The 13,584-nt window shown below is 48.2% G+C and overlaps 1 protein-coding gene across 3 annotated transcripts in view; it reads left to right on the top strand.

Moving 5' to 3' along the window:
• The first annotated feature begins 6,129 nt into the window (after nucleotides 1-6,129).
• Nucleotides 6,130-13,584, top strand: part of LOC143421198 (atrial natriuretic peptide receptor 1-like) — a 60,564-nt gene continuing 53,109 nt past the window's right edge. The window contains exons 1-3 of one of the 3 annotated variants that reach the window (XM_076890397.1): nucleotides 6,130-6,266; nucleotides 7,090-7,183; nucleotides 7,290-8,077. In XM_076890397.1, coding sequence (XP_076746512.1) covers nucleotides 7,345-8,077 — 733 coding nt within the window. In that variant the 5' untranslated portion in view covers nucleotides 6,130-6,266; nucleotides 7,090-7,183; nucleotides 7,290-7,344. Of the gene's footprint in view, nucleotides 6,267-6,306; nucleotides 6,678-7,089; nucleotides 7,184-7,233; nucleotides 8,078-13,584 lie in introns of those variants that run through there. The other 2 variants (XM_076890398.1, XM_076890396.1) reach the window with 2 other exon arrangements.

Genomic DNA, 13,584 nt, shown 5'->3' with positions numbered 1-13,584 from the left:
GATCCTACCGCCGGCTTTCACCCTTAAATATCCGTCTTACCTTCTCATCCATGTCGTGTTTTGGTGCATATGCTAAACTGGCCCTCCATGATTTCTTCTTCATGTTTCAGATCATCAAACAAAGCTAGCCTGTAAATACTTCCTCCTCAGAGCAGCATTCATGGTTCCCTCAGTTACAGCGAGTCGGACCACCACCACAGCTGCTGCTGCTGGGATGTTCTCTTTATGAAATCCTCTGTTAGTGTCGTGCTGATGTAACTGGACTCAAACTTTCCAGAGTTCAGCTTTGTCTCATCAGTCCACAGAATATTTCCTCAAAGCTTTACACTGCACTCGCTGACGCCTTCAGCAGCTGCCGGTCGAACCACAGCAGGGAAACTGAGCGGGCTGAAAAAAGCTGCCTTTAATAAACCCGAAGGTCTCTTATCAAGAGGTGCCTGTGGAGTCTGTTCCTTGTACCGGTGGGCCTTTCTGAGAGCTCTAATGGTCTTATTCTCTCATTGTAAAGCTGTCAGTGAACCATCACACAAGAGCAGGTGAGCAGGTGGCCATCGTAGTGCAGGAAGGCCTCAAAAAACCTTATTCTGAGGTCTCTTGGAACAGAAGCATCAGCAGGTTTAAACGTGACGCTAATGACGAGTGAATAATGAAGACGTGTTCAACATACAGTCCCAGCCAACCCCACGGGGCTCGTGGGTGATGAAGTCCCTGCAGTCAGGCTGGATGTGACATCTTTTTGAATATTTACAGCCTTTCCTGTTGAATAATTGATGACACAATCCTGAAAGGGGGGGGGCACTTCTACTTCCTGCTGAAATGGCGGCTCCAATAGTGGGGGGGGGGGGGGGGGGGGGGGGGGGGGGCGAAGACTTCCTGCTGAGTAACGATGGATGATAAAGAAACTCACAGTGGACTGACTGTTATCTGAATCGCTTTTATTTTTAGTGAGTTCTTATCTTATTTTCAGTTTATTACTTTTATTGTTTGTTTATTTATAATAAAAATAAATTTGGAATTATAAGAAAGAAACTATTTTTAACCTTTGTTTATGTTTAACTTGCTATAAGATGGCTGACAGGCTCTGTGTCGCCCCCTGGTGTCATCCAAGTAAATGTACTTGTGCTGTGGAGCTGCACTTCCAGAAGGACGCGTGATACGTCATCGCATCCTTGCAGCTGTGCATGGTTTCTATAACACAAATAAGAAACTAAATCTTAAAAATAAATCCTGTGCAGTACAAAGTACAATCTGTTGATCCAGAATAAAGTCAAACAGTATCAGAAAGTAGCACAAGTACATTAAGCGTGTACTTAGTAGAGTAAATCTTTAAGTTGCTTGAAGACGTTTCACCTCTCATCCGAGAAGCTTCTTCAGTTCTAGGACTGAAGAACAGGGGCGATACAATCAGAGCTTTGGGGGTGCTGAGCACCCAGAGAGCTGCCCAGCCAGAGCAAGATAAACTTTACTCGTCACGATGAGACGTCGTCTCTGTCAGTCCCTGCATCCTTAAATGTCTCCAGTTGTCCCGAGTTGTCTCTGACTGTCTCCTTTGTGCATTTAAACGCCTGTTCCTCGTCTGTTGTATTCATCTACGTTATCAGTCATCAGAATTTTACCGTCTCTGTGCAAATTTCTTTATTAAATCATAAGATTCTTAAATTCATCAAGTCTCTCTGTGCCTCTCGGTACGATCTCCCTACCACCCATTTGTTTCACTATTTTCAAATTCGAAATTTTGTTGCCAAGTGTTTCCCAAATTTCCCTCTTTGCCTCCAGAACAGCAGTGGGAAACTACGCTATTATTTATTCCTCATCACAGAGGAACCATTTCGAAACTCTATGATACTATCCCGTCTTTTGGTAACCACTCTAATGTTAAGCTTAAGTGTCCACGGGAAGGAGAACTAGGAATTCAAATCCATGAGGAGTCTTGGGAACAGGCTATAGCGAGGGTACGATCGTCCACCTCCTGTGCTCCTCTTGGACTTATTCAATTTAAGGTCATACACAGGGAGCATTTCTCTGAATCTAGACTTTCTGAATTGTATCCAGAAGTGGAAAACAAATGTGATGCAAATGCAAGCCCGATCCTTTTATTTAGCAAAACTGTGATTAATAGATAAATATTATTGTTGAGGGGCACAGACAGGACTCTAACAAATAAATAAATAATAAATAAATAATTATTTTGTTTAGGTTGCCTCAACAAAAGGGCACTTTGGGCACCCATCAGGAAAGGGGCGGGTGCTCAAGCCCCTCCAGCCCCCCCCCCCCCCCCCCCCCCCCCTGCACGTGCCTGTTGGGGATGTTTGATTGATGTTTGATTCCAGCTGGAAGGAAATCTATAATTCATGTTTGGTGTCCTAACAGGAAGTACATCAGCACCTGGTCACATGTTCCCAGCTGATCCTGCTCTTCATGTTCACTCTGAAGAAGATTTTCTGAGACACTGGAAGCTGCAGGAACACAAATGAACCCAGGAAGTGCATATTTGAGCAAAATCAATACTTCATTCTTTATGTTTTATTGAAACACGTTCAGAGTGAGGAGCTTTTTCTTTGCTTCTGTTTTTAAAGCTGGTTCTTAAACCACAACAGGTCCAACTCACCCCACCATGAACATACTCTTATTATAAGCAGTGCACCTATATACAGCTGCAAACCTCTGTCACACACAGTCTGCACAGAGGACTCTCTCAGGACCAAGGGTCATGGTCGGGGGGGGGGGGAATGACTGCCTTCAGAATAAAAGATGTGCCTTAATGCTGAAAGTGACACTTTTCAAATGGCACAACTGTTATGTTGAAGGTGCAGATTCTCCATTTAATTTGTTTAAAAAAACCAAAGTGGGCTTCATAGATAATTGGCAAACCTTCTGGAGGAAACCTGGTCTTGTTAGGAGAGACGGCATCCATCCCACTTTGGATGGAGCAGCTCTCATTTCTAGAAATATGGACAAATTTATTAAACCCCCCAAAATATGACTATCCAGAGTTGGGACCAGGAAGCAGAGCTGCAGTCTTACACGCCTCTCTGCAGCTTCTCTCCTCCTGCTACCCCCCCAAAAACCCATCTCCATAGAGACTGTGTCAGCTTCCAAACAGACCAATTCTGTTTACATTATACATGCTTCCCTTAGGCAGCAGCATCAGAAGGCATAGCATACATTTGACACCCAGCTCTGTCCGTGAATTCAAAGTCCTGCTCCTCACATACAAGGTCTTAAATAATCAGGCCCCATCTGATCTTAATGACCTTGTAGTACCATATCACCCTATTAGAGCACTTGGCTCTCGCTCTGCAGGCCTACTTGTTGTTCCTAGAGTATTTAAAAGTAGAATGGGAGGCAGAGCCTTCAGTTTTCAGGCCCCTCTTCTGTGGAACCAGCTTCCAGTTTGGATTCAGGAGACAGACACTATCTCTACTTTCAAGATCAGGCTTCAAACTTTCCTTTTTGCTAAAGCATATAGTTAGGGCTGGACCAGGTGACCCTGAATCCTCCCTTAGTTATGCTGCAATAGACGTAGGCTGCCGGGGGCATGATGCATTGAGTTTCTCCTTTCCAGTCACCTTTCTCACTCACTATGTGTTCACAGACCTCTCTGCATTGAATCATATCTGTTATTAACCTCTGTCTCTCTTCCACAGCATGTCTTTATCCTGTCTTCCTTCTCTCACCCCAACCAATCACAGCAGATGGCCCCGCCCCTCCCTGAGCCTGGTTCTGCCGGAGGTTTCTTCCTGTTAAAAGGGAGTTTTTCCTTCCCACTGTCACCAAAGTGCTGCTCATAGGGGTCATATGATTGCTGGGTTTTTCTCTGTATGTATTATTGTGGGGTCTACCGTACAATACGAAGCATCTTGAGGTGACTTTTGTTGTGATTTGGCGCTATTTAAATAAAACAGAATTGAATTGACCTGTGAGTGTTACGGGGCTCAGAGACCAATACGTGGACGTGGACCCAGATATGGATATGAGTACGGGAAGCAATGGTAAGGTTTCTCACAAGCTTTATTTGGTGACACAAAGAAAACCCAGAGAGGTACTGCTACAACGTGTGTCAGATGTGCGGGGCTCTGTGAACAGAGGGAAAGGTTTATCAGCAGAGGCTCAGGAAGCCCGGGGTGTAGATGAGGAGACAGACTGAGTTATGGCAGGTGGAGTGGTAATGGCATGAAGAGAAGCGTGGATAGCCGGGTGAACATCCAGCAAGGGTGTAAACAACCTCCAGGCTGATTGATAATAATAATGATAATGGATTGGATTTATATAGCGCTTTTCAAGGCACCCAAAGCGCTTTACAATGCCACTATTCATTCACTCTCACATTCACACACTGGTGGAGGCAGCTACAGGTGTAGCCACAGCTGCCCTGGGGCAGACTGACAGAAGCGAGGCTGCCATATCGCGCCATCGGCCCCTCTGGCCAGCACCAGTAGGCAAGTAGGGTAAAGTGTCTTGCCTAAGGACACAACGACCAGGACAGAGAGCCCAGGGATCGAACCGGCGACCTTCCGGTTACAGATACGCTTCCCAACCCCCTGAGCCACGGTCGCCATCTGGAGATCCAGGCAGATGGGGAAAGGTGGTGACCAGCGTCCAAGAAGTGAGCGGGCTGCAGGCAGTGGTGAATCCAGAGACCACAAGGACAGTATGGTAAGTTATCCATAGTTACTTAGTACGGCGAGTAAAGATGGCCTGTTACTAACACAAGTTAGCTGACAAACTGGCGAAGAAGAGATGTGGACACTGGTGTTAAATACTAAGTGGACTGATTCTTATACAGCACTTTTCTACTCCAGAGTACTCAAAGCGCTCTGTACAACGTGCACCATACTTGGTGCTTTCTGACTACATGCAGACACATTCATACTCTGATGGATGCATCGGAGGTTAGGATACTTAGCATGCAGGGATTGAACCACCAACCTTCTGATCAGTAGGTGACCTGCTCTACCTCAAAGCTGGACCCTATTAGGGTGGTGTCAGAGAGGTGGATGTTTGTCCAAGATAAGGACGATGCTGGATAATACCGCCCACCCACTCAATGACGTGCTGGCCAGTCACAGGAGCACGTTCAGTGAGAGACTGAGATTACCCATAATGCACCACTGTCTGTGGATTTCTGTACAGCTCCATCTAACGCACAGCACACGGTGAAATTCACAGGTCAATCATATATCATTATTATAACAAAGCATTACATTCATAAATGCCGATATGCTAAATCCCCCCTTCATGGCCTGCTCTTAAAAACTAACTCCTGTAAATCTCTTAAGCTAATAAATAAGCTCCGAGCAATCAAACTGCATAGTTTTTTAGAAGAGTTTGATTTCTCTTAGCCCCTTATTTAAGTTATGTGTCTTGTTTATGGAACCTCACTTGTAGAGAGTTTGTGATCCCCTTGTCTCCTTTATTTCTGTTCCTTGTTTTTCATTCTTTTTTATTGTTATTTAGTTATTTTTGTATTGGTTATTCATCTTTTTATATTATTATTATTATGTAGATGCGTGTGTATATGCATACGTACACATTTATACACACAGACATGTATACATATATATGTCTGTGTGTGTATGTGTGTTTACTTTCAGTTATTGTCGATTTCATCGTGGTGTACCAACTGTGGCAGTGATGTGTATTCCTCTGATTGGGAGAAAAGAAAAAGGAGGTGGGATTCTGTTCTGAATGATTCAATATGTCGCTTGTCTCTTTGAGATTGTCATTGTTATTGTTCTAAATAAAGTTCGTTTAAAAAAATTAAAATGTCAATCATATATATTTCACCTCTGTAATACTCTGGATGTTTATAATTGAGCGATTTCTTATGTTTGTAACTGTATAATACATTATTTCACTGGTTCAATCTGTTGCTCTCATTGTCTTGGAGCGACTGTAAACACATCATTTCCTCATAAATGATCTGATTCTGATAACATGGGCGTCTGTGGAGACTGACGCTCTGCTGCCTCTGCTGGACACCAGAGGAACTGCAGGCGGCCACCAGAGGGCGCAGTGACAGCGCCGCTGGGCTGTAGAGGCTGTTTGCCTCTGCTGTGCAGCCCTGGTCTGGTTCCTCCCCCCGCTCCTCCCCCGCTCCTCCCCGGCTCTCCGCCCTGAAGGCTGTGGTCGGTCCGGCTGCTCCGCCGCTGTGTGGCAGTGGGAGCTGAGTGGGCTCGGGCTGACACTCCGGAGGGCTCGTGCCTGTGACCTGAGCGGACTTGGAGGATTTACAGCTGATCTGCGCGCACGTGAACGCGCTGAATGTAAGTGTGCTGAAGTTCCGTGTTTTTATCTCTGAACGTGTTTTTACAGCGTTAAAGTTTGGAGACACACTTTTCCTCCGGGGGCAAAGTTCAGGAAGCCCGAGGACGGACAGCTGCGGTCCGCGGGCGCAGACGCTTTCAGGCACGGCGTGTATGGAAGCCCGTTAGTGCCAACGTGCCCGCAGGTGATCCCGTGTGCACACGGTCACAGATGCAGGATGAGCAACTGGCGTGGCAGAGTGGCACCTCTGAGCCTGCCTCTGTGCTGAAAGCTGCACTGGGAGACAAGCACGAACCCATCACCCACATCCACCCCCATCCACAGTGTGTCTGACGCCCTGAGCTGCTCCACGTTCAGGTTGTTTTAGGGGCGGCTGTGGCTCAGGAGGTTCAGCATCCACTGATCAGAAGGTTGGTGGTTCGAAACCTGGCTGCCCCAGTCTGTGTTAGTGTGTGTGTGTGAACGAGGCGTGACGAGGAGCGTGTTTTCCTGCAGTGGACGGTCTCAGCCCCTAAATCACGGCTGAAACGTGCGTCCGCTGCTGTGGCCCCGAAGCCTCCTCTGCACATCAGTGCAAAACTCATTTTTATTCACTGGCCTTTGACTCAGTGGGTAACTGACACTGTTATTGTTATTTATTTATTGTATTTTTATTATTTCTGCTGGTCAGCCATGTGTTGTTTTTAAAGTGCTGTATAAATAAATTATGGTATGAAGCTTCAATGGCGGTCTCACTTTAGCACAGGCAGGTCTGGCGCTCATGAGGCCGACCGATGGCGCGTATTTGTCTGACATCACGGCGGCTTCATCTTGTTTGTTTAGAGGGTGGACGGTCTTCCAGGAACGCTTCAGGGAGTTTGTCTCCCCCGCCTCGGCGAGGCCTTTAAGGACTGACGGAGCAGATTGTTGGAGTGAGGTGAGGCGTGGCGGCAGCTCGCGCTGTGCTCAGCATGTGATTAGGCTTTGCTTACAGCGAGTTTCACACCTCAGGCCTGGCTAATGCCTCTGTTGTGTCTCTGCAGCTCGCGGCGCTCGGTTACCCAGCTGCGGTGGACGTGGACCACCTGTGGGTGGAGGATGGCCCGCTGGAAGGAAGGCGCCACCCTCCTGCTGGCTCTGCCGGTTCTGCTCAGCCTGCCAGCGGAGGCCCGAACTTACGGCCTGGGTCAAACCCAGCATGACCACGAACGCCTCCAGAACATCACACTGGCTGTCATTTTACCAGAAAACAACACCAGATACCCGTGGGCGTGGCCTCGCATCGGCCCTGCCGTGGACCGGGCCGTCAGAAACATCAACGCCGACCCCACGCTCCTCCCCAACCATCACCTTGTGTACTTCTTCAAGAACAGCCAGGACAAGGATGGGATGTGCTCCGAGTCCGTCGCCCCGCTCATGGCGGTGGACCTGAAACTCGCCTACAACCCGTGGGTGTTCATCGGGCCCGGCTGCTCCTACAGCTCCTCCCCCGTCGGCCTCTTCACCACCCACTGGAGCGTCCCCATGGTGACGGCAGGCGCCCCGGCCGTGGCATTTTCCAGCGGAACGTACCTGTCCATCACCAACACGGGGCCAACGCACAAGAAGCTTGGGCGGTTCGCAGTGCGGATCTGCGAGCATTTTGGGTGGCGGGAACAGGTGATGGTTGTCTTCAGCGACAACAAGAAGGATGACCGGCCGTGCTACTTCGCCATCGAGGGTCTGTACATGGAGCTGAGCAACATCAACATCAGCGTCGAGGAAAGCGTGTTCATGGAGGAGTCCGTGACCTACTCCCAGATCCTCTCCAAAATCCAGGATAACGGGCGAGGTGAGTCCGCGACCGGCCGCCAAATAAACGTGCTTCCAAACTGGTCTCTGTAGGTGACGCCCCCTTCATGACACCTGTACGTTAAGGTCATCTGAATCAAATCAGAGTTTTAACTAAAATTGAATGTGAACAAACACGCTCGAGCAAATCAGAGAGCTGCTCACCTGGACGTGGCATTTTCAGCATGTGGCGAGCTTCGGTGGCGTGCTTTCTCTTTGATTCTCGCAACTGACGTTATGCGACGTCCACACCACGCTGTTTTCCTCGCAGCAAAAATTATCTAGAAATCAGCTTTGTCAACATCTTGTGTTAGTCCAGAAAAACCAGCAGGCACCAGGTAGATCGCACCGGTCTGTCCAATCGGAAACCTTTATCTGTGCACAGCATCACCCTGCTGCTACACAAACACACACACGTTGGTAGGGATGGGTATCGAAGACCGGTTCTTGTAGAGAACCGGTTCCCACTGTTTCAGTTCCTAGGAATCGTTTGCCATTTTTGCAAATGATTCTCTTATCGATTCCAGTCGCCCCGAATGACGTCACCACGTTGCGGAGCGTCATTTACCTGGCAGGAAACACGGCGGCTCAAACGCTCAAAAGTTTGGTTACACTTTACGAGAACGGATGACAACAGGGCAACTTGCAATACTTGCAAAGTAGAGATTTCATTGAAGGGAGGAAACACTACGAATATGCAAAAGCATTTGCTCACAAAACACCTGACCTTAAATGAATGTCGTGTTTTTAATTCCACTCCGGACTCGTGAATCTCAACCCAGCAGCAGCGGTAACGTTTGCACGTCCTCTCCCGTTAATGCGGCAGGTAAATAATCAACTAACATATTATGTTAGCGCGATCTGCCTTATTACAAACCTGCCATTACTGTGCATTTAGTGACCATGATGAGAGAGACAGAGTCTGGCTCAGATGCTGGCAGTTCTCGCTGCAGTCTGCCGGTAGCGTCTCCTTTCAGGCAGGATAGATGAACGTCACCGAGCAGAGACTCAGTTTGTGGTCAAGCACAGCAGATGATTTTCAGTAAGTGAATGTGTTTAATTGTAGGCAGGGACATTACTGGATATTCTTGTGTAATTGCTACAGAATAATTTATGTTACACTTTGTTATTGCTACAGAAGAATATTTATTTTATTATTTTACATTTACAATGTTTTTTCCTGGGGACCCTGTGACACCCCATTGAAGAGCCGTAGGCTGGATCTCACTGCTGGGTTTGTAAGGCCATGTTACTCCTAAATTTCTACCTTGTTCAAAGAGAAGATATAAAACAAAGTTCTGAGCTAATCGACCTTAGTGTTCTTTTTAAAAAAGAATCGATAAGAGAATCGAAAATGGAATCGAATCGTGAAAATCTTATCAATACCCATCCCTACACGTCAGGTATTCATAACTTGTAGGGACGTGTAACTGACCGTTTACCCCAAACCACCTTAACCCTGTCACTAACATGCTCCAAACTCGCGGGGACAGGTCCTCACAAAGATATGAATACATGCTCAGAGGAACACACACACACGCACGCACACACACACACACACACACGCACGCACACACACACACACACACGCACGCACGCACGCACACACACACAGAAACGATGTGTGCGTGTGCGATCCTCTACCCCCTCCCCCTCCCCTCCTCTGCAGCAGAGGCAGAAACTCGAGCTGAATCGACCGCGATGCTGTGGCAGGTTTGCCAGAGGAGCTGCAGACACACACCTGTTGTTAAGTCATTTCCTGTCAGAGATGATCAGACCTGCGTTCAGGTTTAATGCCGGAGCCCTCAGAGTCTAAACAGAAGGATTCTGACTCGGTACTGCAGTAAAGCATCGTCCTGCAGTGTAGATAAACTGACAGCAGCTGGCAGTACGGATGCTGGTGCTGAAAGCTGTGTTTCAGTAAGCTGCGTATGTGGATGATTTTACGGTTTTGACCAGATTCTCTTTAGCCTCTGAAGTCCTGCATGGAGCACAGGGCTTTTATTTTGAAAAACCGCTACAGCTTGCCGCCGTAGACCCACATCTGGCTGTTTTTTCCTCGTGACACTCTAACCTGGGTTTCGTGTCCCAGCCGCCGTGCAGATACACCTGCAGAAAAATTCCTGCACTCGGAGCTTCGGCCCGTTCTCCAGCTGAGATCCGTGAGCGGAGATCACGGCCTCGGCCGGGCTGAGGTGCAGACGAGCTGCCTGCAGGCCCTGACTTTTCAGGGTTTTAGTCATCCACAAAGCGCTCTAACCTTCCTGCGTCGCTCGCTGTCTTTGATCGTCTTTTCATCATTTCTGCTTTCAAACTATAACAGCATAGTTTCTCCAGTACAAAGCGAGGACTTCAAGCGTCCGTGAAGCCGTTCGCACACAGAGCAGGAGCAGGAGGCGAGGCTGGGACTCGCGTGTGATGGATAATTCAGAGAGGCTGGGAGTTTGTGGGAGTGAAAGTCTGTCGGGTGAGCTGAGGGGGAGCACGGGACCTGAGACGTGGTGCCTTCGGCTCAGCCACAGTTTAGCGATGGAGTCATAAATCGAGCGTCCTCTATCTGCGGAGGTGTATCAGTGTGTAAACCCGCCGAGAGCTCGAACAAACAGCCTCAGGCAGCTTCCCTCTCCGGTTCCCACAGAGCCAGCAAACCTCCCGACAGCACATTCATTAACAGAGGTCACAACCTGCCGCCTTATAAGGCCGCCGCGGACGCCTATCAGATCTGTAGGTATTTCCTGCCAAACACACTGAGGCTAATTTTACCTTGTGTCTGCCTTTTGTCTCCCTAATGAAACACTATGAGACAAGCTGCTCTGAGTACAGCTCAGCCTCTTTATTAGGCACGGCATCAGACAGCAGCGAATCAGCCTCAGAGGAGTGTGAGCTGCAGGTGAGCTGCAGTTTGACTCCAGGAGCTTTGCGGTGGGGAAATAAGTCTTCTGCAGGCTACAGTGTGTCTGGAAGCTTCTGGATAATCTGTGCGTTAAAACGCCACGCACGTCTCTGTCAGCACAGCCAACAGGACGATTACACTGAAAGGCTTCACTGAGATAAAAACCCATAAACGGCTTCCTGTGGTTCCCGGTCAGCAGCAGGCAGAATAATCATCCAGTTAGCTCCAGTCTGGACTCCAGTTGACAAGTTGGAGACATGGGTTCAAAGTTTCCTGTGAGCAGAGGCGTCGGTCCTTTGGTGCAGATGAGCCCTGAGAGTTTGCAGAGAAGCTCCTGGGACTGAAGAGCCCTCCAGCTGATTAACCTCTTGCTTCAGCTCATCAGCCCTGCCCTCATTAATAATAATAATAATGTGTATGTGTTAGTCCCCATAGGGAAATTCCTCTACATTTAACCCATTCAGCCAGTGAAGCAGTGGGCAGCCACCAGTGCAGCGCATGAGGAGCAGTGTGTGGGGACGGTACCTCGCTCAGGGGTTCCTCAGGGTAGCCGTTCAGTTGATTTGAAACCTCGACCTCCCGATCACGACCACTCTACCCTCTATCCCAGTCCACCAAGGGGGCGAGCTCCTAGCTCCTCGCAGCTAACGGGCTAATAGGAGCCGAGAGTGGAACTAGTTTGTAAGTCTCACTGGAGACCAAAGTGAACCCTAACGAGTGCTCTCAGCGTGAGCTCTTTGCAGCACTCGCTGATTCCACCGCGTCACTGTTTGCTGACGCATTAATGCTAATGGCTGCCGGCTGATAACGAGGCCAGCCAGATATGAGAGGTTTTAGGACAAAGTTTGTGTTTTCCATTGTTTAAGCACCGCTTCCAACCAAAGGAGGTGTTGTATCAACAGAAAAGGCTAACTTGGTTTTCATTTTGCAGAAAAAAAGAGACTGCTAAAAATAAAAACACGAGAGGTTTTTGGACAAAGTTTGTTCTCCATTCTTTACGCACCGTTTAAGCCAGTGGTTCCCAAACTTTTTCGCTAGGCCCCCCTTTGTTTTACAAGAAGAATGCTGCCCCCCGGCGCGCACGCACAACCACATCCTCCAACCACGCGCCCATATTTTGCTCCATTGCAGTTTACTTCACACCTCAAACATTTAGTAAACAATTAAGCAAATACAAGTAAACTGCAATAAATTACAGGTAATAAAATAAACTACTAACTCTTTTACGCTGCGTCCGCACCTACACGGGTATTTTTGAAAACGCAGCTGTTTCGTCCACGTAAACGGCGTTTCGAATCACTGAAAACGGAGATTTTTAAAACTCCTTTTTTTGCGTTTACGTGGACGAGGAATACAGAGTTCGTCACGCAGCGTCAAAGGTATGTGGCTTTTTCCACGTCACGCTGTGGCCACGTTATTGTTTACATGAGATGAATTGCAGAATGATAGAGACAAAATACTGTTAATCTGACTGTCTGCAGGTTTTACAGCAGTTACTGTCCCTCCATTTACAAAGGCAGAGGCGTCACGGTGTCATTATTTTACATGCAGTTGTTTTTTCCTGTGTAATAATGTTCAACATTGCTATCAAATCAAAAAAAGCCTCTCTGTGAAAATGTGTTCAAAAACATAAACAGCTGTGGGATCCTGTTTGTCTGTGATTTGAACCGGGGGAGCAAATCGTGGCAGGATCAGCCCGATGTTATTTGTATCCCGCTGTAACTTTACTGTTGTTGCTGGTTTTTAATTGCTTCCTGGTCCCAACTCTGGATGGTCACGTTTTGGGGGGTTTAGCCTGGGGACGGGACCAGAGTAGACTACAGTTCAACATAATTTTAGCAAAGTTGATTTAATATTAATTTTTCTGTACAGTCAATTTATAACATACATAGTGTGTTTATTTGTATGTGCGTGCGGTTGTTTTTGGTCAAAGTCGCTCTGAGAGAAACGTCCTACGGCGTGAAAGCTCGTTGTTACGTTGGTGATGTCTGCAGGAAGCAGACTGACGTGGTTCTGGCGGTTCTGGACTACTGAAGCCAAACTGCAGCTCAAACATCCTCTGACATCATGCTCTCCGTGTGCCGTCGCCATGGTGATGAAGCAAGCAGCTCATCCTGAACAAACGTACCCACGAGGCCGTGCTTCAGCCCACTCTGCTGCTTCCTGTCCATCTGGCAGCGGTTAAAGATTAATATGGTGGAATGTCAGTAGTGAGGGGCTGGGAGGGGGCGGGGGGCGACCCGCAAATTTATTGCTTCGCTTTGGATGATGTCACGGCGCCGAGCTGGAAACTGATTGCAGACGTGGAGCTGAGTGCACTGGAAAATCAGCTGATCGGCGATCAGATCTGTGAGGGGGGCTCAGTCTGAGCTGTCACGATGATGAACCACCTGCCGGCAGCCTGCCAACGGGGGTTCAGACACCAACCACCAATCTGCTGTCGTTACTGTTGTGAAGGGGCATGTTCAGACCGGTGGGTGCAGCTGCAACTCAGGTGGCTCATGTACCAATCAGAAAGCTGGTGTTCAACCCTCCTGCACAGGTGTTCTTGAGTACGATGGGTGGTTACAGCTGGTAGGTCTGACCTTGTGTGACTTTAGACATCCGTCGTCGAG

This window comes from Maylandia zebra, linkage group LG11 (genome assembly GCF_041146795.1).
Source record: "Maylandia zebra isolate NMK-2024a linkage group LG11, Mzebra_GT3a, whole genome shotgun sequence".
Classification (NCBI taxonomy): domain Eukaryota; kingdom Metazoa; phylum Chordata; class Actinopteri; order Cichliformes; family Cichlidae; genus Maylandia; species Maylandia zebra.
This window is presented reverse-complemented; position numbering and strand designations above follow the sequence as displayed.